The sequence below is a fragment of the Patiria miniata genome, unplaced genomic scaffold, assembly GCF_015706575.1.
Source record: "Patiria miniata isolate m_02_andy unplaced genomic scaffold, ASM1570657v1 HiC_scaffold_1, whole genome shotgun sequence".
Taxonomy (NCBI): Eukaryota; Metazoa; Echinodermata; class Asteroidea; order Valvatida; family Asterinidae; genus Patiria; species Patiria miniata.
Window position 1 is genome coordinate 33,883,510 of NW_024037047.1, and position 24,227 is coordinate 33,907,736.

General features: G+C 40.2%; 2 protein-coding genes across 2 annotated transcripts in view; both read right to left on the reverse strand.

Moving 5' to 3' along the window:
* Window positions 1–4,033: 4,033 nt before the first annotated feature.
* The window catches only part of LOC119729047, a 70,525-nt gene continuing 50,331 nt past the window's right edge, over window positions 4,034–24,227 (reverse strand). Inside the window, exons 37-44 of the mRNA XM_038201550.1 lie at window positions 23,036–23,266; window positions 22,097–22,240; window positions 20,797–20,974; window positions 10,013–10,163; window positions 9,261–9,382; window positions 8,336–8,475; window positions 7,984–8,125; window positions 4,034–5,928 (exon numbers count right to left, since the gene is read on the reverse strand). Coding sequence (XP_038057478.1) covers window positions 5,723–5,928; window positions 7,984–8,125; window positions 8,336–8,475; window positions 9,261–9,382; window positions 10,013–10,163; window positions 20,797–20,974; window positions 22,097–22,240; window positions 23,036–23,266 — 1,314 coding nt within the window. The 3' untranslated portion in view covers window positions 4,034–5,722. The remainder of the gene's footprint in view (window positions 5,929–7,983; window positions 8,126–8,335; window positions 8,476–9,260; window positions 9,383–10,012; window positions 10,164–20,796; window positions 20,975–22,096; window positions 22,241–23,035; window positions 23,267–24,227) is intronic.
* LOC119729040 (ATP-dependent DNA helicase Q1-like) lies at window positions 17,237–19,690 on the reverse strand. Its single transcript, XM_038201537.1, has one exon. The coding sequence runs from the start codon at window positions 19,033–19,035 to the stop codon at window positions 17,761–17,763; it is 1,275 nt and encodes a 424-aa protein (XP_038057465.1). The 5' UTR covers window positions 19,036–19,690; the 3' UTR covers window positions 17,237–17,760.

Genomic DNA, 24,227 nt, shown 5'->3' on the forward strand with positions numbered 1-24,227 from the left:
GTTCGCTGCACGCTCGCGACTTAGATTATCTGCTGTGGCGCGAATAAGTAACACTACACACATGAATACCTATTCGAATTTGATATCAAATCACCCAATTATTTATCGTTTCCTCTTTATAACTTGTAACTTGCGGCTGGCATGTGATAGTGTCACAGGTTTTCCTTTTGCCACTCGGTCATGTAATGTAAAAAAGAAACTTGTGCACGCGAATGAAAAACAAAATGTGTAATAACAGAACGATGCATGTCAGCATTTCTTTCGTTTTGTTTCCGCCCCGGTCAAAGAAATGGGTAAATAGCCTCTTATACAGGGTGACCAAAAATGCAACTCTGACACAATTGCCTTTTTTTCAAAAACGCAATCTGTAATGTTCTTATGTTTTAAATATCGGCTTAAAGCTGAGAGGTTTTTAGTTCAAATACTGAAAACACAAAATGTGTCATAACAGAACAATGCATTTGGGCATTTCTTTCGTTTTGTTTCCTGATTTGATTTATTTTATTTATTTAACTACAGGGCTACTTTGTAAACACACACTTTCAGTATTACATTTTATATTCGATTGATGGCGACGTTTTAAAGGCAAATTTAGGGCGGAAATGAATATTTTTTATTCAACTCAGTCGATCTTTTACGGTCTCCCCCAGTCAAAAAAATGGGTGAATAGCCTCCTATACAGGGTGACCCTGGTAGATTTTTTTTCTTCAAAATCGCGACTTGTGTGTTTTAAGTTTTAAATATCAGATTAAGTTGAGAGTCTTTCTTCCAAATACATGTTCAAAAAAAAAATCATATAAACAGCACATTGGGTTGCTGAGAAAATGCCAATTATGTAAAATTGTCTTTAATTTGTGCAATTTCTTTATTACATTTATATTGAGATATTTATGATGCCTAGAAGGTTGATAATTGAGCTAAAAAATAAGGTATTTTCATCAAATTCGTTTGCACTTTTGTCATGTGCTGTGTATTGATGTTTTTGTTGGTAAGAACTAGGACACAATGCGACATGAATTTCATGCACAAATAGGTACAGTGTAAGTTTCTTAACTGTGGTAATGTCATTGGAATGGACCAAAAATTAGGTGTGTTAAATAATTGCCATATTGTGAACAACAGGATGAGTAGTAGGCGAGGGGTAAATCGGGCATTGTTTTGAGGATTTTGTGAGGAGGAGGAGTGAGTTAAGGAGTGAGTTGTGAGGAGGGAGTTGGTGATGAGGAGGAGCGAGTTGTAGCCTTGGCCAATGCTCTCGTCGTTATTCGTCCCGTACGCGGTCAATCGTCGGCATATATCCTCACGCGCTATGCACATGCATGTAAAAATACAGCGCGAACAGCGACCTCATGCGGCCACTACTTTTTTATGCAAATCAGTTGGGGACGATCTCGAGCCCTGGTTCAATCGTCGGCAAAAGCTTATGTTTTTCTTTATTTTGCGCTGGATTTCTAGCGCACGACCTAGTATGCGAATACAGATAAGTGTAGGCGGGGCTAACATGTGGAGTGTCCCATCACACCTTGGTAAATCCGGACGTCATCAATTATTTGCAGCTATTCGCCTTTTGCGGACGTGACAAGAACCACAGTTTTTGTGCATTGGTGCCGTGTGCAGAGATACACAACGTGTACGTGTATGGATTATGTACGGTGCCACGTTTCACTATGCAAGTTTCCACGCAACGATCGACCAATAAGAAAACGACATTTAAGGTCAGCTAAGGCTATTAACATAATGAGCACCACCCCAAAAACCTCACATGGACGATTGAACCAAGGCTCTCGATCGTCCCCAACTGATTTGCATATAAAAATGGTGGCTGCGTGAGGTCGCTGTTCGCGCTGTATTTTTACATGCATGAGCATAGCGCGTGAGGATATACATGTATGCCGACGATTGACCGCGTACGGGACGAATAACGACGAGAGCATTGACCAAGGCTAAGCGAGTTGTGGATATGTGAGAAGGAGGGGGATTTAGTTGAGAAGGGAGTTTGTGGATCAAGTTGTGGATCTGTGTGGATCAAGTTGTGGATCATGTTCTATTTGTAGATAGAATAAACGCTGAAAAGATGGAATAAAGACGGCGGCGGCGGTGGCGGTGTCTGCGCATGTCAGAGGTGTTCCAAGTTGCGCGCGCGCGTGTTCTCCTGCTCCTCGCCGTCGAGGTACATCCGCGTTCTTGTTAGCAATTTATTTGAAATGATCTCATCATTGTCCATTTAATAATGTTTATTTCGTGGTTCTGCTTTGTATATCTGTCGATCGTATACGTATCCGGTTTTCTTTTTCAATAGATATGACAGCAAATAAAATGTGCATGGTTCAAAAACTTTCCATTGAGACGGGTTAACTTGTCACATATTTTTTTCATGTCTAATTCATGTCTAATCCCACGTTCTCGAGGTTTGTATAGTCTTTATTGTCTATGTGCTTCATAAATTGTACTTGGTTGTTGCAGCGCAGTGTTGTGATGACGAGGCTCTAGGCTTGATTCTGTGCCAATTCGCGCCCGTGTAGCAGGAATCCCACCATTGCATTTAGAATACCAAACTGGTGTGTTTAACTTCGCATTCTGCGTTTCTTACAGGCTGCAACTCCACGTATTGAACAGGAGGTTGCAACGCCAGTTATCTCTGGAAATAATGGTCACCCCGTCATAAAGCGATACAAGCAATGTAAAAAAAAAAACCATGGCCCAATCCCGTGTTCACCGTCAGTTCTTTTCAGAGTCGCTTCACTTTTTAGCGGATATTTACTTCACATGGTGTATCCGTAAAACACTCTACGTAAACCTTGCCACTAAAAAAGCCTAGTACCGGATCGAGCCGAGCCGAGCCTGCACAAGCCAAGCCGAACGGAGCCCCAGCCATAGCCCAGCCTAGCCCAGCAAAGACTAGAATTGCCAAGCTCAGCCATACTAGATCAGCCTAGCCCAGATCGGCCGAGCACAGCCCAGCCCAACCCAAACCAACCAAGCCCAGCCAAGGGCGGATCCAGAACACAATTTGTTGGGTTGGCAAAAAAAACTTTGGTCCCCAAAAAGTGTGTCCATCAAAAATACGGCGTAGGGTTCGGGGCCCGCTTGAGGGCCCCGAAATTTTTATGGGATTCTATGCTCTGTGGTGCGATCTGAGGTAATTTCTGACCACTTTAACCAATGTTTTTTTGAGGAAAAGATGGTGCGGTACTCATTGCCTGCCTTTATTGCGAAGTCACTAAAAAAATGGATTCTTTTTAGGGGGGGCATGGCCCCCTTTGGCCCCCCTGGATCCGCCCATAAGCCCAGCCCAACCCATTGCCAATCCAAATCCAACCCAATCAAACCCAGCCAATCGAAGTCCAGGCAGCCCAGCCCATCCCATCCAAGCCACATCCAACCAAGCCAAAGACCAGCACAGCCCAGCAACAAGTCCAGCCCAACCCAAACCAAGACTCAATCCAATTATTAAACCGCTCCGACAAATCAAGCTGAAACTACAGGCTCTCATCAAACCAAAGAAGCCGGATTAAGAAATCAAAAGGGACTGCCATACATTATACAATATTGTTTTCTCAATGTACTATATACTTCCTCTAATTATGTCTAATTATGTCCAATGAGATCCAAATAATTACAATTTATTCAAGAAAAAAGATATTTCTATTCGACAATCAACAAATCTGCGAAACCACATGATTATTGGCTAAACATGAAGTAATTTTATTTTTTGATTAAAATCTTTTAAGTAATGTAATAAGCTGACGAAATCAGTGCAACAAAAGCATGAACATTAATTAAAGATATTTTTTCCAAATCGCAAAAGACGCCATTTTGTTATTATTTAGAATCCCACTCTCCCCCTCCCCTACTTAAAAGTAATAAAGTGAAAACTCAAGTTGAGAAACAGAATGTAATACCAGTGTTATTCTGTTAAGTTTCATAATCGTGAAGTTTCTCACGTTGTTCAAATAGCGCGCTTGGGAAAAACACTTCAAATCATTAAAATACTTAGGGCTTGATGAAATGTCTGCAAATAGACAAGAATAAGTATTTTAAACTTTCGCTTTTTTATGAAACGTATACGTTACATGTTTTGCTTGAATAGATGTTTTGATAATTTTAAAAATTACATGCCAAAGGGGGAAGAAATTTCAAAAACAAATCATGATTTTGCGTGTATGTCCTTGCGAATCCACCGTTCATGCGTACATTGTACACGAACAGCTTTTACATGCTTCGACACTAATACCTATTAAGTACATACAACTGAACATGAATTCAGTGCGTCCCATTCTGGCAGAATTATCCTGCAACTGTTTCGAAATCCTCTTTGTCAAGAAAGTTACTTAACCACGCAGTTATATTTACAGCAGCTTTGGTTATACATTGCTACAAAGTGAAGCTCTTTTTGTCTATAATATTAAATGTTAAGACGAGGAAATAATAAACAAGACAGCTGGCAAGCCCCCTTTAGCTCGTCCCTTAAACTTGGTAGAAGTATTCAAAGTAGTCATCTGAGTGATATTATTTGGGGGCCAAGGTGAGGCTTTAACAAATCGTATTCACAGGTGCCAGTCCGTCAGTGAGTCAGTGAGATAGGTACAAAGAGGACTGTAGGTTGGCCCTCTGGGACCAGCACAAAGGTAATCTCATCGGTTAAACAGAACCAATCTGACAGTCTGCAGTGCATAGTGGTTACTTTTTGACACGTCCTGTTTTATTTTATTATGACTGTGTATGAATTCAGGGCTTTTATTTTATTTTTTACATTTCCGACATTTCTCATGGAAAACTTTTTTTAACAAAGAACCGATAGTGGCGCGGCATAGCCCCGATATGCTAAAGGATTGTGCAAATTGTGATAAAAGCATGAAACTTCGCACGTTGGTTCTTCATGCCATGAAGAAAATTTTCAGATATACAGGCATTTCATATTTGACCTCTGGTGATCTTTGAGAGGTCAATGAACTTTACACTCTATTCATAACGTTTGTTCTTCAAAACTTCACTTTCCTATGACCTAAGTCTATGTCATAAGCCTGCAACATATACATCACATAACGGGAGATAGCTTGCAGTATTGATCCAGGTCCAGAAGTCTTCATACAATGAAAATAATGATCAGATGTGGGAACATTTCATATCTGACCTCTGGTGACCTTTGAGAGGTAAATGACCTTTGTAAACCTGTTTATAGATATTTGTAAGATTTATTCTTAGAACCCCAGCTTTTTCACGATTCAAGTCTAAATGAAAGACATTCATGCTATAAAGGGAATTTTCATATATAGGGTATTTTATATTTAACCACAGGTGACCTTACGAGAGGTCATGACCTTTGTAAAACCAAAGCCTACCTATGGATATTAACACGATTTACACAATCGTATGACCCAAGTCCAACATTTGTGCCATGAAAAGAATGTTCAGATGTGGGGACATCATATTTGAGGTAGTGATGCCCTCGAAGAGGTCAATGAACTTTGTATTTCCTTGTTGCCGTTATTTATCATATTTATTCGTCAAAACGCCATTTCTCGGTGACCCGAGCCTTAATTGTGCCAAAGAACGGTATTGCACCTATAAGTTTAATGTGGATGGCAAAACTTACCTTTGGAGATTCCTGCGTAACAAGGTTTCAAGACTTATAAAACAATCGAAACGAGAATTCTACAAAAAGAGCGTGAGACACCTTAAATGTTCTAACCCCAGAGATTGGCATAAAGAAATCAAGAAACTAACAATCAAACACAAGGCCTGCATCTGGCCTCCTTGTGTCCACCACAAAGCCATCACTGCTTTTCAGCGTGTGCAGACCAGCTTTGTTGAATGCTCGTACGTTGCTGTAGTATCGCAGTCCACTCTTTAGATTCAGATTGGTGAACTGTGTGGAGGACACACTGGCCGGGAAGGTGTGGTCAGCAAACTGACGAATATCTTCACCTGAGAAACAAGATAGTTTACGTCTTTTACATTTTGAAGTCAGGCAAAACATGACAAGAACGCATCACAGAGACCTCTAGTCCTGCTAGTACATGTTTTAAAGAGCAAGGGTGACTCATATAGGAAACAAGATGGTTCTCGAACCATGCGTCGCCTGCTTTCGCGAATATCTTTAAAGAGTGACTAATCAGTATGAAGGTTGCCATGTTGCATGTATATGACCCAAGTTTGGTTCCAATTGGACTTCAACTTTTGAAATGAGACCAATACGTTCTGCCAGTCCGTCAGTGAGTCAGTGAGATAGGTACAAAGAGGACTGTAGGTTGGCCCTCTGGGACCAGCACAAAGGTAATCTCATCGGTTAAACAGAACCAATCTGACAGTCTGCAGTGCATAGTGGTTACTTTTTGACACGTCCTGTTTTATTTTATTATGACTGTGTATGAATTCAGGGCTTTTATTTTATTTTTTACATTTCCGACATTTCTCATGGAAAACTTTTTTTAACAAAGAACCGATAGTGGCACGGCATAGCCCCGATATGCTAAAGGATTGTGCAAATTGTGATAAAAGCATGAAACTTCGCACGTTGGTTCTTCATTTTACAACTTGACCTCAGATGACCTTTAACCTTGGTACGTGACCTTTGACTTCATTATCACATATCACAGAAGGTTGCCATGTTGCACCTATGACCCAAGTTTGGTTCCAATTGGACTTCAACTGTTGAAATGAAAGCAATTTAACATGTTCAGCCTATTTTACAACTTGACCCCAGATCCCCTTTGACCTTGGTATGTGACCTTTGACATCAATGTCAGAAGAAGATTTCTATGTTGTATTTATGATTCAAGTTTGGTTCCAATTGGACTTCAACTTTTGAAACGAGACCAATTTGATGAAACTTTAACCAAAATACCACATACATGTACACACTATACATGACTTGTGCAGACTTAGTCATTAGCCCTGTCCGCACTGGACTTTTTTTTTGGAAGGTTTTACCGAGACGATGGTAAAATGAAAAATGGTCAAATGTGACCACTGTCCGCACTTGGACTTTCGACACGGGAAAATTTACCCAGACCGCGTGGGAGAAGTAACCGAGCTGTCACAGTGTCAGTAAAATGACTCACCGTACACAGAAAACAAATTGCCGATCACATTTTCAGCCGCCGATACGCACAGTAATATTACACATGCCATTTGCATGCACAACATAATCGTTTACACGATATTATTTCATGTTGACACGCTAAATCTTGACGAAAAGGCCTATAATTCTGACGCATTTTGTGATGCACGTCGTCGAAGCCATGCCGCTGTACGATGTTCCGTGCGGCAGCAGTGCCATCAGTATTCGTTGGTTCCCATCGCATGCTTACAGAATCGAAGCTATGATGTGGGCAGGAACCAGTGACTACGGCCTACGTACGGTACCGGACGTACCATGATGTTCCGTGCATGACTACAGTAGCGTATCAGGACGAATTTGGATCGTGAAAAATAACATACATCGGTGGAGAAAGAGAATTTCCGCAAATTAATTCTCAGAACGTGATCTCTCTTCTCTGTGTATGTATTTTTGTCCGTTGAAATATATATTTTAACGAGATTTTACCGCTTGCAGCGTGTTTCTACAAAATGTTCGGCCACCGCACGTGCAGGTTCGTGCGGTCTCTGTATGCATAACAGGGCGCTCGGGCCGGATGTACGCTTTCCTGAGCCGCTTTTACCGACTCACACTGTCCGCACTGGACTTATCGTCTCGGGAAAAGTGACCTGGTCAGTTTTCCTGGGCGCGTGGGAAGTTTTCCTGGGCAGCAGTTGGCCAGTAAAAGTAACCGCTGGACTCAGGAAAAGTAACCGAGAGGAAAACGTCCTAGGCTGTCCGCACTGGACTTAAAATGGGAAAAGTACCCATAGTCTCGGTTAGTTTGACCAAAAAAAGTCCAGTGCGGACAGGGCTATTGCATAGTCTCTTTCCTGAACTTCATTCAGGCGAGACAAAAAGTGAGTCTTTGAGTTGATTTGGTGAGATTTGAGTGTACTTACCTCCTGGGTAGGTACTCAGAGACACCTGGTAGTGGGACATCGCGTCGTCTAAAAACACTCTCTTCCAGGAGATAAAGAGGACGTTAGGATCCGTCAAGTAATCAGTGTCTTTCCTGGCATAAAATCTGGCAAGATCTTTTATCTGGAACAAAAACGTATTTCATTCAGGTACTTTGACAATATTGAAGGAATGATTGGCTGAAGAGGTTTGATAAAACTGCAATTATGGCTTGTGTATTCTCAATGATCTCACATTATTAGAAGAAAGAGCACTGTTAAAGAACCAAAGAAAGGATATATTGCCTGGTTTTGTCAGATTCCATTTGTACATCTGACTCTCTAATTCTCATACCTTTGCACCTCTGACTGTTGATATTTTTGGTGGTGTGATATCCGGGGTGATGCCATCTGATCTGAACACTGCGTATGTAGTAGGATTATACCAGGCCCTGATGAACACATGATATGTGACTCCCTTCTCCATCTTGTGATCTATAACAGATATTAACATTAGTTTCTTTGCTTCTTGTACACAACAAAAAAAGGGGGAAAAAGCAAGGTCAGGTTGACATTCTGCTCATTTTATAAGAAACTTTAATAACCAATCAGTCCCTGTTGTGCCCTAAACCGCCCGAGCAATATATGGATTATGGATCGATTCATCAGGGAACAGATACAATGCAATACAGGGTGAGTAAAAAAAACAAAACCCAAATAGCAGGACAAATTTTTGAATGAAGTTTTGCCTGTAACACTTTCAAAATCTAGGATATCAAAGCCCAGTAATTAAGCTTTCTTTTAGTACAAGAATAGTTCAAATCACTCATGTACTTTTCAAGTCACGGGATGTTTAACACAAACACTGTTTTAAAGTTCTGTCCAAGGATCGCAAACACGTATATTCCTACAGCAAGACGAAAACGATTCTCATGAATCGTTGTACATGAATTGTTTTCGTTTTACTAAAAGAACACTTTTTTGTGATCTGTGGATCAATTTAAAATGGTGTTTGTGTTCAAAATTCCGTAACTTGATAAGTACATGAGTGATTTGAATGATTTTTTTGTACTAAAAGAAAGTTCAGAGATTTGGATTTCATATCCTAGATTTTGAAAGTGCTACAGGCAAAACTTCATTCAAAAAATGATCCTGCTATTTGGGTTTCGTTTTTTTTACTCACCCTGTACAATTTAGTACATTATGTACAACATTTATTAAAAAACTTTTTTTTTTCATTATTTATAACGTTGACTTATAAATTGGACGGATTTCATTACCTTCATCCAGTGTGATGATAGTTTGGTTGTTTTGTCCAATATCATACCATAACCTATCCTGAACTGGATCAAAGATTCCCACAGGATCTGATGAAGAGTCATCACCAATGCTCCATTCGAACCTGCAAATATTATAAATTCATAAATTTCTACGACAGTCTACCCAATCCTATTGGTAGACAGCCAGTCACGAGGCCGGCTTTAAACGGTTGATAAAGACCAGCTGAAATTTCACATGAAATTTGGACTCCTCTAAAATCTGGTGCCAGTACAGTTTTATTGGTTGAACGTTCACAATCCTCATGCATGCATGCGCAATACCACAAGTGAGTCAGTATTTCATAGTCCTAAATTCACACTACACAAGCACAGCTGCATTCTGCGTCACATCACGCAGTACACGCGGTACACGCGCGCCAATCTCCATATAAGGAGTTTTTTTTTACTTCTCGCGAGAGGGCCATACCATAGCATAGCTAGAGGGGTGTTTCGAAAAACATGAAGTAAAGTTGTTGGAAAGATCTTACAGACCTGAGTAAATTAGTTTCAAAATTCAATCCTGCAATTAAATCATAAACGTCAATCATAGAACGACATATCAAAAACCCCTTTAAGGAGCAGTGGCCACCACTATTAAACTGGGTAAAAGTTTACCAAGTATCAATTTCTAAAGATGCATAGTCACTCAAGAATTATATAGTAAATGGTTCACAGATATCAATTCCATAATCGATATAAATCACATGTCTCACCACTTAATATCCAGTCCTTTCTGCTCAGTGACTCGCCATACTGCAGCAGCCATAGACTGAGTGGCGGTATCATCAATATCAATCACATTATTGATATCATCATTCATCAGATCCAATACATCCAAAACTTCTATCTCAGTGTTGGGGTTACCTTCAAGTCATCGTAAAAGAATGGGTCAAGACAATCAAAATAACATAACAGTTTAACAGCACTGGTTTGAATCCTGCTTAAATAGTTATCAAGCTGCATGTCATCATTTCCTTACTATCATAACTGATGTTTATCACTTTTCTGCTTAAAGATGTTTGCTCACATCTCTAAAACCCATGCCTTTATCAACCTCGTCCCCAGTGCTTACTTTATTTCCAACCTCGTTTCCAATAGTAAACCCTGGATAGGAAACTCTGTACTTGTGCTCTGATATTCATCTATAAGAATTACACCGTACAGTTGGTGACTTCTTTTTAAGCTCGTTAAAAGTTAAGTTAGATTGCGCGCGAAATAGTCTGAAAGTCACACACGGTAGGCCTACAACTTTTCTAGCCCAGAAAGTCTTGCCGAGTTTCTACAATGGTGACGCCCAGTCCCTGTAAAACTAAAAGTACCCCAGTCAAATCTGATACTTGCATGCTGTGCTCCAAAAGGGACAAAAATGGAACGCACTTATGGGGAGTCATTGGACGAAAAAAGAATTTCCCGCAATTGCTGTCACAACTCAACGTACCCATTCCGGGTTTGAGCGACTTGGTTGGTGACATACTCTGCCGAAGTTGTGGAACGAAGGTGCACAAAATGGTTACGTTTTTGGAGGAGGCACGTGTGAACATCGCTAAAATGACACTAAGTCGTACCAGTCGTAGCAAACGGTTCCTGACTTCTCCTGCTCAGAGTGTTCCTACTGCGAAACGGCGGATTTTTGAGCCAAACATCGGTGCCCAGGCCCGCGCCCGTCCCCCAAGGCCAATTGCCCCGAAAGCCTGTCCATCGTCGGAAGCGGCAAGTCCCAGGCCTTTGCCTCATAAGTGCGCAACTTATGGGCAAACCACAACGAAGACTGGTCTCGCACGGGTATGGGATTTTTTTCTTGGATTTATTTACATTTATATTAACTCTCAAAAAAAAAAGGGGCTAGGCCTACCTTAATAATTGCTTGTGTTGTGCTTTTATTTTAATTTGATAACGATTGATTAATAATATTGATGATACATTGACATTGTTTATATCTGCACCTATCAAATTCCCCTGCCCCCCTCCCCCGGCTCTCCCACCTCCCCTCCCCCCATTTTGTAACTTCAAAAGTGACAATCCCCCACGTCTTGGGTGGGGCAGCCCGGGGGGGGGGGGGAAGATGGAGGAAACAATTGATGAGTGCATAGTGTGTGACATGTTAATGACCTTGGCGCCAACTTTTTTTAAAATGTGGTGGGGGAGGGAGGGGGAACTGAATTACAGGCATGACAGGGGACAATGCCTATAGTCACTACAGTTTGGAAGATCCTGGTTAATTACACTTTGAAATAGAATTCTGAATCTGAATATGGAAACATTTTTTTATTTGGAAACAAACAATTTGCAAAGTGTTGTCCTAAATCATATTTCTGTAGATGTCTAGTTAATCATGTAAAACAAAAGGCAAAATTTGCATTGAGTTCATCAAAAAAACTTGCAGCTTTTGCAGAACAACTTTTCTCAGGATCAAGGGTCATGAAAATTTGATCTTTTGATTTCCCCTGGTTAATAAACTGCTGAGTGCCTCACAATAATGGTGGAGCACTAGTGAGTCAGTCACATGGAAGTTGTTGATACCCGTGTCAATAACAGTATTATGCAGTTGCCTTTTTAATCAATTTTGACATCCTTTTTCTCTTCATTTCATTCAATTTCAGTACACAAGTTCAAATCAGCGCTTGCTGAGCTTGGAAGAATTCAACGGCTTGTCATCAATAGTGTCAAGTAGAGATCCAGACTCCATTGCAAACGTCATGTGGGGGATAAAACCCATACAGAGTGCAGTGAAGCACTTGAGTCTGGCAGAGGTGAAAGCAAACTGCTGCAGTCTGCAGCGTTGTTCCATACTCAGGAAATGCGACTTTTCAGATAATTCCAACTTCAATTGGAGAGACATCCTCCAGGAGATGGATAAACAGTAGGTGGCATCAGTTCTCTTTGTCATCCCTATGTACACCCCTCAACAAATAATGCATGATATGTTCCTGTTAGAACTAGAAGGAATTGATAAAGAACAGATCAACTCTGTAACCCAACCCACCCAACAAACATGTGAACATTTAAGCACTTCCTTTTAAATGCTGACTCAGTTCAAGTTAATTCGAAATTTCTATTGTGTTGTAAAAACTGTACAGAAAACTGCCAACTCAGTCACAGGCATATACATATATTATACTTTAAATAAAACTCACAAAAGTGAAAAATAATTGCAGTAATGTACATTTCAGGTGTCCATTTCTACTTGATGTCCTTGTGACAACAGCTAGTGATGATTCACATGTCTTCGAGGATGCCAAAGTACCGGTTATCTGCATGGCATATGGAATGCTGTTGTACCAGAGGAGTTGTCGCATTGGAAGACTGCAGCAGCTGTTCACGATCCTTTTAAGTAGATCAGCAGCCAAGAAGGAGGTCAGTTTGTTTGTTTGTTTTTCTGAAATCAATTGCCGATAAAATCACTTAGTTTTATTTTGAAATTCTGTTGGTGACAACTGCATGAAGCTGTATAGTTCTGTGCAGTAAATGAAACTTTGGGAATATGGGAAATAGTTGCTAAGTTGTAATTATTGGTAAAAGAGATCACTTTCACACAATGCCAGGACTATTTCAGTCAATTTTTTTCTTCAATTTCTGTTATTTTATATTAACACCAGCGACCATGGTAAATTCTAACAAAACCCCAGAGTGAGAGTATTCTTCATGTAATGTTATGCAAACTTTTCCATGACACTCAAGTGAAAATATTCAAGATGGAAAATATTATAACTCCTGCAGCAGGCACTTTGTTTTCAATAATGAACACAAATAAAATCCACAAATGAAATATGCTTTTTGCCCCCAAAGCCTGAGACACTGTGGAGGACCCCCCCCCCCGGTCCCCTTCAAGTGGTGCTTGTGTAAAATGGTGGGTGAATTTCTGAAAACCATAATTCTACCTCCATGGTTATACAGTCTGTACAAAAGAAATCCACACTGAAAACAGCTACATGTATTTGAAACCTTACAGTCAAGTCTTGTTAATTCAAATTCAAAATGTTTTTTTTAATCCAGAATTTTGTATTAAGAGGATCATCAGCCCCAGATCAAGGCTTTATATTTACTTTATCCAAATCTTAATAAGTCATTCAATCATACAGGGTTTTTCTTCAATATTTATTTTCCAAACAGATCTACAGGGAGTTTCAGCGGGTGGGAGTATGCCAGTCCTTCACACAAAAAGATGTGCTGCTGAACAAAATCGGTGGTCATTTCAACGAGGAAGCAATGGAACTGGTCAAGAAGGGAAGCAAATTCCAGATTATTGGAGATAACTTTGACCTCCGGGTTCTGCGACATGACATGACGAAGGATGCAAAGAACATTGACTTACATTACTTTGCAAGCACCATTGTATTTGACAGGATATCATTTGAACAACTGCCTGATGACAAACCAACCCGACCACTCCAGCAGTGTCCCATCTCATCTTTCGTGCCTAACGAGGATGAAATCAACACACTGAAGAAGAGCTACAAGATTCTGGTGGCAAGAGACATTGTCGAGTGCTGTCCTGCATTGGCTTTCATGAAGTCGGTCATACCACATCACATCAAGCACAAGTACAGTGACATTACAAAGGAGAAGAGTGCCCTGTTTACCCAAGAGATTCTCCCATACAACGAGAATAACTATGGGGAAGTGGTCCAGATCCTTAGCAGATACGAAGAATGGGTCCATAATATATTTCGAAAAGAATCTGCAACTCCACTGGTTGAAAAGCAAACTGAAGTAAGTGTGAACAAGTTAGAAGCATGTTTCGAAAGTAAAATCCTGCTGTCTCATACAAATGGAATAATCACCGGCCATGTATTTGTTACAACCACAACCCAAAACATTTTTTTTTTTAAATGTTACTAAAGAAAAAATAATGACACTTACACACATAGATAGTTGATCATAATAGCTGTAAATAAGACTTGACAAATGTACAGACGTATCCAATCTATCTCGTACATATCATACATGTGCTGATTCACTGACTAAATGATAAAGTATAGTTGTTTTGGTTCAAACATAACTTAATTAGAGTGCAATTTTCCCCCACTAGCAAATACTAAGAACCTTAAGGAAATTTGGAACTTGCACAACAGTGTCTACAGTATTGTTGTTACAGGTTTTGGGTCCCTGAGGAGGGGAAAGTGTGAGGGATAGGGTGATTTTCTCTTTTTTGGAAAGGTTACAATTGAAATTGATTCAATGAGAAGTTTCTACTTTTGAGTTTTGAAGTAACCTAAATTGCATGCTTGTTCTTCTCAGGGAGATGGGGATGCGGATTTCTGCATGTTGGGAGCTGACGAGCTTACTTTCCATGATCATGTCCATACCAAAGATCTACAAGACGAGGGTGTTGTCATCTGTTCAGGCACTGACAACGTAAGTTATTGCCAAATATAAAATAATGCATGCTGCCCTTCCTTAACACACAAAAACCAAAACATTTAAATTTGGGTGTTGTATGGTGATTCTACACAAAGACTAAACCTTGAAACACAAAGAATCAACCTGCTTCTGTTGTACATGTGTGTTTGGAAGAATCATGTACACATGTACCAGCTGTGGTATGGCAGCATAAAAATGTCCCTGCCCCACCCCCCTCTAAAAATGATAAAACAAGAATGTGTTGTGAAATAAAGAAATTTTTTGGGGGAAAAACATGTGCCCCCTTCTCGAAAAAAATCCTTTTGGCTTTGTTTCATCTGAAGTTGGGTCAGGGAACCAGACTACACGAACAGCACTTTTTTCTTGGTTTTCCCAGCATTATGAACACATAACTGTAAAACGGGTCAGTGTATCAACATTTGTTATAAAAAAAACTAACCCCAAATCCATCCATTCCTGGAAATTACAGCAAAAGCAAATATGGCATTTACCTTTTTTTTTTTTTTTTTTTTAAATATGTGTTACAGGAAACTGGAGCAAAGTCTGATACACCAGCTTCATGTCCGAATGTTCAGTCAAGACCAGACCAGCCAGGATCTCATATGATGCAAGTGGATCCAGCTGATCCGCTACAGCACGTCCACATTCCTGTTGGTGGTGACCAGCTGACAAGAGTCCGGCTTGCCGGGGCAAAGGATCTCAGGGCTGGAGTTCACACTGCAAGACAGCGGTTCGATCATCTGTACCCCTTCGTCTGTGAAATTTGGCATGCTAAAAAGGCTTTTTTGAATGTACGTTTTGGATTATGCATTTTCCTGTACTTTCCAAAAAGCACCCATGACAACAAAATTTGCAGCCTTCCTGACCTTGTTTTAGAAGTTTTCTAATTTTTGGATAGAAACAAAAAACGTACATTTTGTAGATGATGATGTTCCTTCTCTCGTTTTTAAACCGCTTAAATTCTTAACAATATTCTGCATTTATCTTCAAATCAAGTTGAATCCTCAATCCTAATTGGTTAGTTCATAACAATGGTGGCGATATAATCCCAAAATATCACTGCCCATATCACTCTATATCATGCATACATGTGATTACGATAACCACAGCAAAGCTCATGTTCAGTGTGCATATAATCTGTACTATTTTTGCTTGAACTGAAGATGAAGTTTTTATCCCACTTGCAATCACTGAAAATGATGTGTGTTTATGTTCCAAATGCCATAAGCCTGAATACTTTCTTAAAAAAAACCAAGTATCTTTCCACGCCCACAGTATGGGAAAACTCACTTTTTTATTGAACCTTTAAAATACCCTTGCATTCCCACTTCTAACAGATTGTTTGCTTTCTTTTTTTACACAAATATTTTCAGATGGCTTTCGATGTGCTGTTCAGCAACAAGTCAGCTCACGATGTAGGTACTCTGAAGTACTTTCGGGAGAGGATTGGAAGGCGCAATGTGACAACTCCTGACAAAAATTATGAAGCGTGTGAGCAGCTGTTTCTGACTGTTGGCAAGGGATACCTTCTGAATGCTGCTTGTCAATTCTGGGGAATGAAAGACATCTCATCTGAACCTACCCAGCACATCCCTACAAAACTACAGCGAGAACGACAAGCTCACACAGAGCTGTATTTTGATAAGGTTATTACTGAATTTGTGGATCAGTATGTACTAGTCAGTCATGAGTCTGAGCAGATGATAGTTGCCAAAGATAGATTGGTTCAGTGCAGCAGAGTTGCCCTTGATCATAATTACACAGTAAGACAGCCTGAAGATAATGCTGAAGTGGTGGTTGAGAAGGTGAAGGAAAACATACAAGTCACTGCACACACGTCCCAGATCACTAACCCTCCAAAACCTCCTCCCACTCCGAATCTGCAACCGTCTTCGGTAAAAGTGTCAAAACCTGATGATGAAACATCATCACCTTCACAAACAGTAAATCGTTTAGATGGAGTTAGATCTTATGGGATGTGTTTGCTTGACATGTATGTGTTTCTCCGACAAATGATTGACACAACTAAAGAGGGAGATGGAAGTCGACTCCTGATAAACATGAAAAGGCTACTTTTGTACTTCTATGCAATGGGTCAGAAAAAGAAAAAATATGCTATAGAAACGCTAGTTGCTATTGCTCAGGTGGAAGCACTTTTAACTCCCCAAATGGCCCAAAGAGTTTTGTGGGGACGTTTCTGTAGTATTAGAGGAGGTCCTGGCAACAATATGGAGTGTGATTTAATGCAAGAGATTTACAACAGAGAAGCAAGAAACAAATACAGTGCATGGGACCAAATAAAACTGTGAAAGCTATCCAACGAATCTCAAAAGCGCAAGCAGGTCTGCAGAAAATTTCTGAGAATTTTGCTGGTAATACCAGTGTACACAATTTGTCAGTGAAACACACTCATAGGTCAGCTGCAAAGGATGAATACCAGGTCATTAAAGATTTGAGTAAACTACAGCCATTTAGCTTCAGGGCAGGAAGATTACACAGCACTTTCACAAAGGTCCCCTTCTGTGTGATCAATAATGTCAATCACGACAAGTTAAGCTCATGGATTCGTAAACATGTCAAATGTATCCAAGAAGGTTTATTGTAAAGGCAAACCAAAAAACACAAGTGTGCCAGTAACCTGTCCAATTTTTTTCTTATTAATTAAAATACACAAGATAGATTTTTTTTGCAAATAAGAGTTGTTTTGGTCGGGCAATGCCTTTGTGTAGCAAAGCCTACAAACATTGCAACAAACACAGATGTTAATGTTACGAAAACATTTGAACATTTGAAAAAGAAAGGAAAAAACCTTTCATGACCATCATCCCACAACAGAGTTCTTGTAAGACAAAACATTTATAAGAGCAAATAAAAATAATCAATTTGACTTTTTACACCATTAACGCCAAATGTATTTTTTTTTTTTCAGTGTGACTAGAAACACATTGATTGGCATCATGTAATAATCATTGTGTTCCTTGCAATTGCATAATTGGGAGCTTATCTTTTTACGTGTACTTTGTTTTATTTTTGGGGATTGGTTTTTGAAGGTGGACAATAAAGAGATGATACAAGACAAGTTTTTGCTAGTGTGGGTCGATCATGACGGATGTTGATTTACTTTCCATGTACAGAAAGATTGTGCAATACAACATTTCATGCAAATCCTACTGTGAGTCGCCATCATCATATAGGAGGTTGAGACATAATTCCATATCACATTCAAGGCATGGACACTTCTCTGTGTGACACTTGGCTTGTACCCGAAATGTTGAAGAATAGTTGCTCTCCTGCATTTATCTCCTCGGCATAATTCCCGCATAATTTGTTGCATGCCTGCCTTGTTCTTTGCTATATCTGAACCGTTGAAGTACATAGTGGCTGTGGCTGGACAACCATCACGTCCTGCACGTCCTGTCTCTTGAAAGTAAGCTCTCATTGTATGTGGCACTCCAATGTGTACAACATGGCGAATACTTGGGGCATCTACACCCATCCCTACTGCACATGTTACAAACACAACCCTGCATGTGTTCTGATGTGATGACAGTTGCTTGAGCAGAACTTGTTTCATTTCTTCAGTTTGGGGCGCATGATACTGACCGAACAATCTGTGATCTGGACCAGCACATGTTTCTGGATAGTACTGATGAACTCCAAGTACATTTTCAAATAGCCTGTGTGCATAGCCGCAGTACTTTAGTTTCATGTAAATGATAGTGGATGGATAACAGATGCGTTCTTCAAGCAACTTGATGGCTATTGGATAGAGTATGTCGTAGTAACTTTGAACACCATGGGTAGAGGGCAATCGACTCTTTACGGCATACATGATGTTTTCTCTGTCGGGGTTCCTGCTAATAATTACTGGCTTCTTCAAGCAAAGTGATTTAATTATGGCTTCTCTGTAATCTTGGGGAGCGGTTGCCGTCATTGCAGCTGTTGGAGTATGTGGAAATAGGCTAGCTAAAATGGCTAACTTTGCAAAGTCCTGTCTAAAATCCAGACCCCATTCTACTATGCAATGTGCTTCATCTACCACCGTAGCAACCACGGTATTTTGGATTGCATCAGACAGTAAATAGGGACGAGATGACACAACTGCTTCAGGATGGGCATAGACAATATTTGCTTTGCGTAGTTGCTCCTCGGTGCTCCCAGCAATACAAACATCTGTAGATGAAATGCGGTTTGTCTCTTCTTCTTCTTCTTCATCACTTTGATGATCAGGACAAGACCCAGTCATATGACCACGAAGAATACCAACTTGGACCCCAATGCTAGAAAGTTTTGAGGCTTGATCTTGAACTATGGCATTCAGAGGAGTGACTACCAGAAGTTTTGGATTTTTTATGTTTAGTTTATGTCCAAGCATATAAACAGCTAGCTGATAAATAAGGCTTTTGCCTGTGGGAAGAATGACAAACACATCATGTCCATTGAACAGTTCCCATAATGCCCGACACTGTGCAGGTTTGAGATTAACACTGAGCTGTAACTGATTTACTGCATATTGCACCGAGGGCCAAAAGCTGTTAATTTGCCAGGATGTAGATTTTACTTGTACTTGTACAGTAGTTTAGTAGTAGTAGCCCCCCAAAAATGCCTAATCTAAATAATGTTAGCAACCTGAACTGTCTCTGTCTGACAGTGACATTGTCTGAGTTACACTCATATTAATATGTCATGTACTATTTACTAATAGAGTGTCCAGTACACTACCACGTAATAAATAAGTAAACAAGAGGAGATGTGAGGTGCAGTACTGAAGTGACGATGTCTGGTTAAATTTCTGTTCACAAGTTGTCGATATAAATATAGATTCGCCTCTTTTTACCTTTGTTTTCAACATCAGCAATCGGCAACGATTGATTTGCACACCGAAGACTACATGGCCGGCCTTGTATTGCATGAATTTTCCAATCAAGTTATTAAATCTAGTTCCAGACCACACAGACTACGTTATGAATGCGACGAAGATGCGAAGTTCAATTCGGAACCAGACTATTACGTGCGCCCAGAATACATCGCCCACAGGGAGACTAATTTACATACGTGTGCAAAAATCTTGCACATGCAAATGATCCAATACCAGGGTGAGAGAGCAGGTAGTGATGGGCGCGTACTGTTCGACACCCTGGGTACGAGGTTGCGCCTTTATCATCATCATCTCACAAAATTGTCATACTTTGTCATCAGTTGGCATGTTACTTTTCAGCTTTGGTTCATGGAAATACATGTACACTGCGAAAAAAAGCGTCTCTGCTAACTATAAAGCTTGACTATGGGCTCAGTGCACCAACAAAAGAGGGCGCGTTTTTGCCACTTTTCAGAGCATCGTGGACAGGACACACAGCGTGTGCATACTGTACTGTACTCTACTGGTTAGAGCACAAAGTGTGCACGACTTCCTGAACGTGCCAAAGCTATTAGCCACAGTGTCTTCGCGTGAGCGTCAGGCGTAGTCAGCGCGTGAATACAATCAAATTTTACTTGCGATGGTCTCCCCGACTAATCCCGCCCCCAATATCTTTGGATCATTCGAAATACGCAGTGGATGGACTAAGAACCGGCCCCCAACTCTACTTTCTGTCTGTTGAAAGGGTACTTGTGCATGGAGCCCATGACAGACTGAGGGTAACCGAGAACCTTGTTCTTGGATCTCCATCTAGTTCTAAGGATTAACACATTAGTCTCTGTACCGCCCAAAAGTGCCGGACTTGTCAATTCTTTATACACCCCTCAACCACCCCAACACTCTATGGTGTCAAGGATTCAATGAGTAAACACGGTTTAATACCAGGTTAAACAAATGAAATTTTTTAACCTCATAATGATGATTTGTGCCAATAGTTGCTACCCTTGGTAGCAATTTTCAGCACAAATCCTTGATTCATTTCCAAGATATTAGCCTCCAAAAACCCTATAAATTTATGCGTGTGCGAAAGTGGGCATGGCACCAATCTTTGTTAAGGCCATATCTCAGAAACCCTTAGGAGATGGTGCTTAAATTGTTGCATGTGTTCATTATACACAGAAAGGTACTTCTAGGTTTTTTTAAGCCAAATCCGAGTCGATTGCCATATAGGACCTCTGGTTGGAGTGAATATGGAATGGCCTATACACCTAAACTTACTGTGAGTGACATCAGTGCAAGACTGGTCTGGATTACATGCTTTATCAATGGGTGCACACGCACAATGGCCCTTGCATGTTGTAGGGAAGCAGCGTCGCAGCAGGACAAGGGAGCCCTCGTCTGGTAGAGTAGGAGTGGCTTCGAAAGTGGAATGATGGCGGCTGCTTGGTATCCCAACCTAGAGAGATATTAAAAACAATATGAATTCAAAAAGTAGTTTATCTTTTTATACTTTCATTGATCAAGTTACAACCAAACCTCTTTCTAGAATGAGACAAAGTTTTTGTGACCAGTAACATCTTTTCACGAGATGAATCTGCGTCAGGGTGATGTAAATCAATATAAGGTTTTGCCCATTTAACATCTTAAAGGAAGGGTAGATCATTTGTCATTTGTGCATTTTTTCGTTTGAAGCAACGAAAGTGCTCAAAAACTAAAGACAGGTGCTTAACAACTAACCTGATAAAGTTTTAGCTCTATGAATGCTGTGCACTCAGAGAAAACAATATTCTAGAATCTCGGTTTCAATTCTAAAGTTGCTGAGTCATGTTTAAATTGCGCACGAAATCAGCATGCGGCACACGTTCTCTTTCAGGCTACTGCAACTATACGTGATGTCGCGTACTGAGCCGATGAATAATAGCAACCCCGCGCAGGTGTGCGTCGTGTCAACACTTGCAAAATGTGACATTTGGCTCATCCTTGGAAAATGACCTTCTTTTATTATTTTCTTCATAATGACAGCAAGCAAGAAGGAACCATTTCGCAGGGAGTTGTAATAGTGCCATTACTATCATTAAACCAAGTAAGCTTGTCAACAATTCAGTCAGTTACTTTTTGGATAGCTGCAAATGATCTACTCTACCTCTAACTGGAGTTGATCAACCTCGGCTTTCACCATTTGGTATTGTTTCATGTTGAATGGAGAATAAATGTTAATACAAATATTGTGATTTGTTTCACTTTTTAAAATATGACCAAAAATTTAAATACTCCACAAGTTCTCCTCAGTTCATACATGATTATTTTAATAGAGACCTCAAAGGAATGTATCCTTTCATAAATTATGAAAAGATACATTCCTTTGAGGATTATGATAATGTCAAATATTTTCCAAAATGGCTGATCTCAATTTGAACTGAATCTATAAAATTGCACGATGGCCCCAGATGACTTGAGACCAATTACAAGTAACATTTCAAATGAATGTTACACTTGCAAATCAGAGGTTTTACACTTTTCCAACCAAACGTGTTTTAATCTACATTTGTATAGATTCATAACAATTACAACTCATTACCCCATTAACAGCCCAGATGGAGATGCAGAGATACAGATGAGATGGGTCTGTTATACTGCCCTCTAGTGGTATGATGGCTGTCTGTGCGATGCCTTCATCCAATGACATGCCGTCATTGCTGTGGTTTACACGAACCGGTCCATTCTTAGGAAAACAAAATTGTCATTTACTTCACTTTTGACACACAAGAGTTCCATAAACTGAACAAAATATAACATTCTCGAAAACCACACAAAACCAGAATTGGATTGTTCAAAAGAGTCATCTAGAGCAAAGAGCGCTTCAGATTCTTGCAATTGACAGAAAACTTGACATAGAAAACTGAATCAAAGGGCAAGTTTGTGCAAGAACTACTGTTAACCATAGTTCGAATAAGTTAACCCGAACTCTGGCTACTGGACGATGGTTGGACTACGCTAGTCAAATATTTGGAACCAGCCTACTGGGGCTGGTCGCATCACTGGTTATCAGTAGCCTCGTTTTGTTACTTAAGTGCAGAGGGAACCATTGACAAAAGGTTAAACCGTAGCGAGTTGTACTACCCACTGGTGGGCCTCGGAGATATCTTCCGGTTCATTCAACAGGTCAAAGAACGTAAACAATCCAAACATACTCGTGACCGCCATATGTTGACAATGGTTTGACTAGAGTCGTTCGCACTTTAATGTTACAGCGCATGCGCCCTGTTTGATACCAACCAACCATTGGTTGACCACAATGGTTGTTGTGCAAACTTGCCCAGAGATGCAACAAACAGAACACATCAATGAAAGTTCAAATACAATTGAATAAAATGGTCAACAAATGATTAACACTTTTTTTTGGGGGGGGGGGGCAGATCAATGTTGAACTATTTATGCAATTATTTGAAAAATTTTCATTTGTCAATAACAGCCATATAATGCTGGACATGGAATTCCAAATAAAGCACAAAGGTACCGGAGTGAGTTCAGAGCCGCTGTACGTGCGTCCGGCAGAGACCAAGTAGTGGCTGATACCAGAGTGTACATCAGCAAATCCCAGCCAGGCAAGGGCTAAGGAACCCAGGGATGTACGGGGGTCTTCAAGCCACGTCATCCAGCCAGAGTGGTAGCGTGGAGGAGATGGGGTGGTCGGTGGACTCTCCGTGGTAGAGCTGATTGAGTCGGTGGCGTAGTCTGTTCCATCAGGCTGTTTTGGAGGTTAGTATACAGGGTGGTTAAAAACACTTTTGAAAGCAATTTTCACCAACTTAATGAACTTATTTTAAATATCTTATCACATAGTAGTAAAGTATAGGCCTTTAACTATGCATGGTGAAAAAAAGCTTAGTAAAAGTCGCAAAAATAGTGATTATTATGCTAATTTGAATACAAGTCACCAAAATCAGTCTTGTCCACGGGTTATTCTATGTACATTTGACGTTTTCGTAGTTCATAAAAATTAAAGAGGTTGTGGAATGCTCGAAGACATTTCCGTCATTTTTCGGGTATATGTAGCCTAAGGTGTGATGAAACAAAAACGACTATTGTTTCTGTCATGAAATGAGTACAAAAGGTACTTTTGAGAGCTGTTTTTCAGGTCCAGTTTCGACCTGAACGTTCAACTGTGTAAAAGTCGTCGTTGCGGGCAGCAAACAAAACACAGTAAATCGTGACGTAATAAACAGGACTCCCGATGCACAGTAGCATACACGAGTCCTGTTTATTACGTCACGATTTACTGTGTTTTGTTTGCTGCCCGCAACGACGACTTTTACACAGTTGCACGTTCGGGTCGAAACTGGACCTGAAAAACAGCTCTCAAAAGTACCTTTTGTACTCATTTCATGACAGAAACAATAGTCGTTTTTATTTCATCACACCTTAGGCTACATATACACGAAAAATGACGGAAATGTCTTCGAGCATTCCACAACCTCTTTAAAAAAAAACCTTCCCACCAAAATATATTTTGCCATGGTAACTTTTTTTGAAGCCGTCCAATTATTCATGTCAGTGTTAAGATCATCTACTCAATGAGCTGTCAGCTTAAGTTCACTGTTGCATAACATTACATAACATAACAATCAAATGTCATGCCCTTTCAAATAAAGCTCCAATAGCTGAGCTCAGTCAAGCGAAGGGAATGTATACCTCCATGGAAAAACAGG

Excerpts from the sequence above, each read along its gene's own strand:
- LOC119729040 (XM_038201537.1), bottom strand. The coding sequence starts at position 19,035 with ATGCTTGGACATAAACTAAACATAAAAAATCCAAAACTTCTGGTAGTC.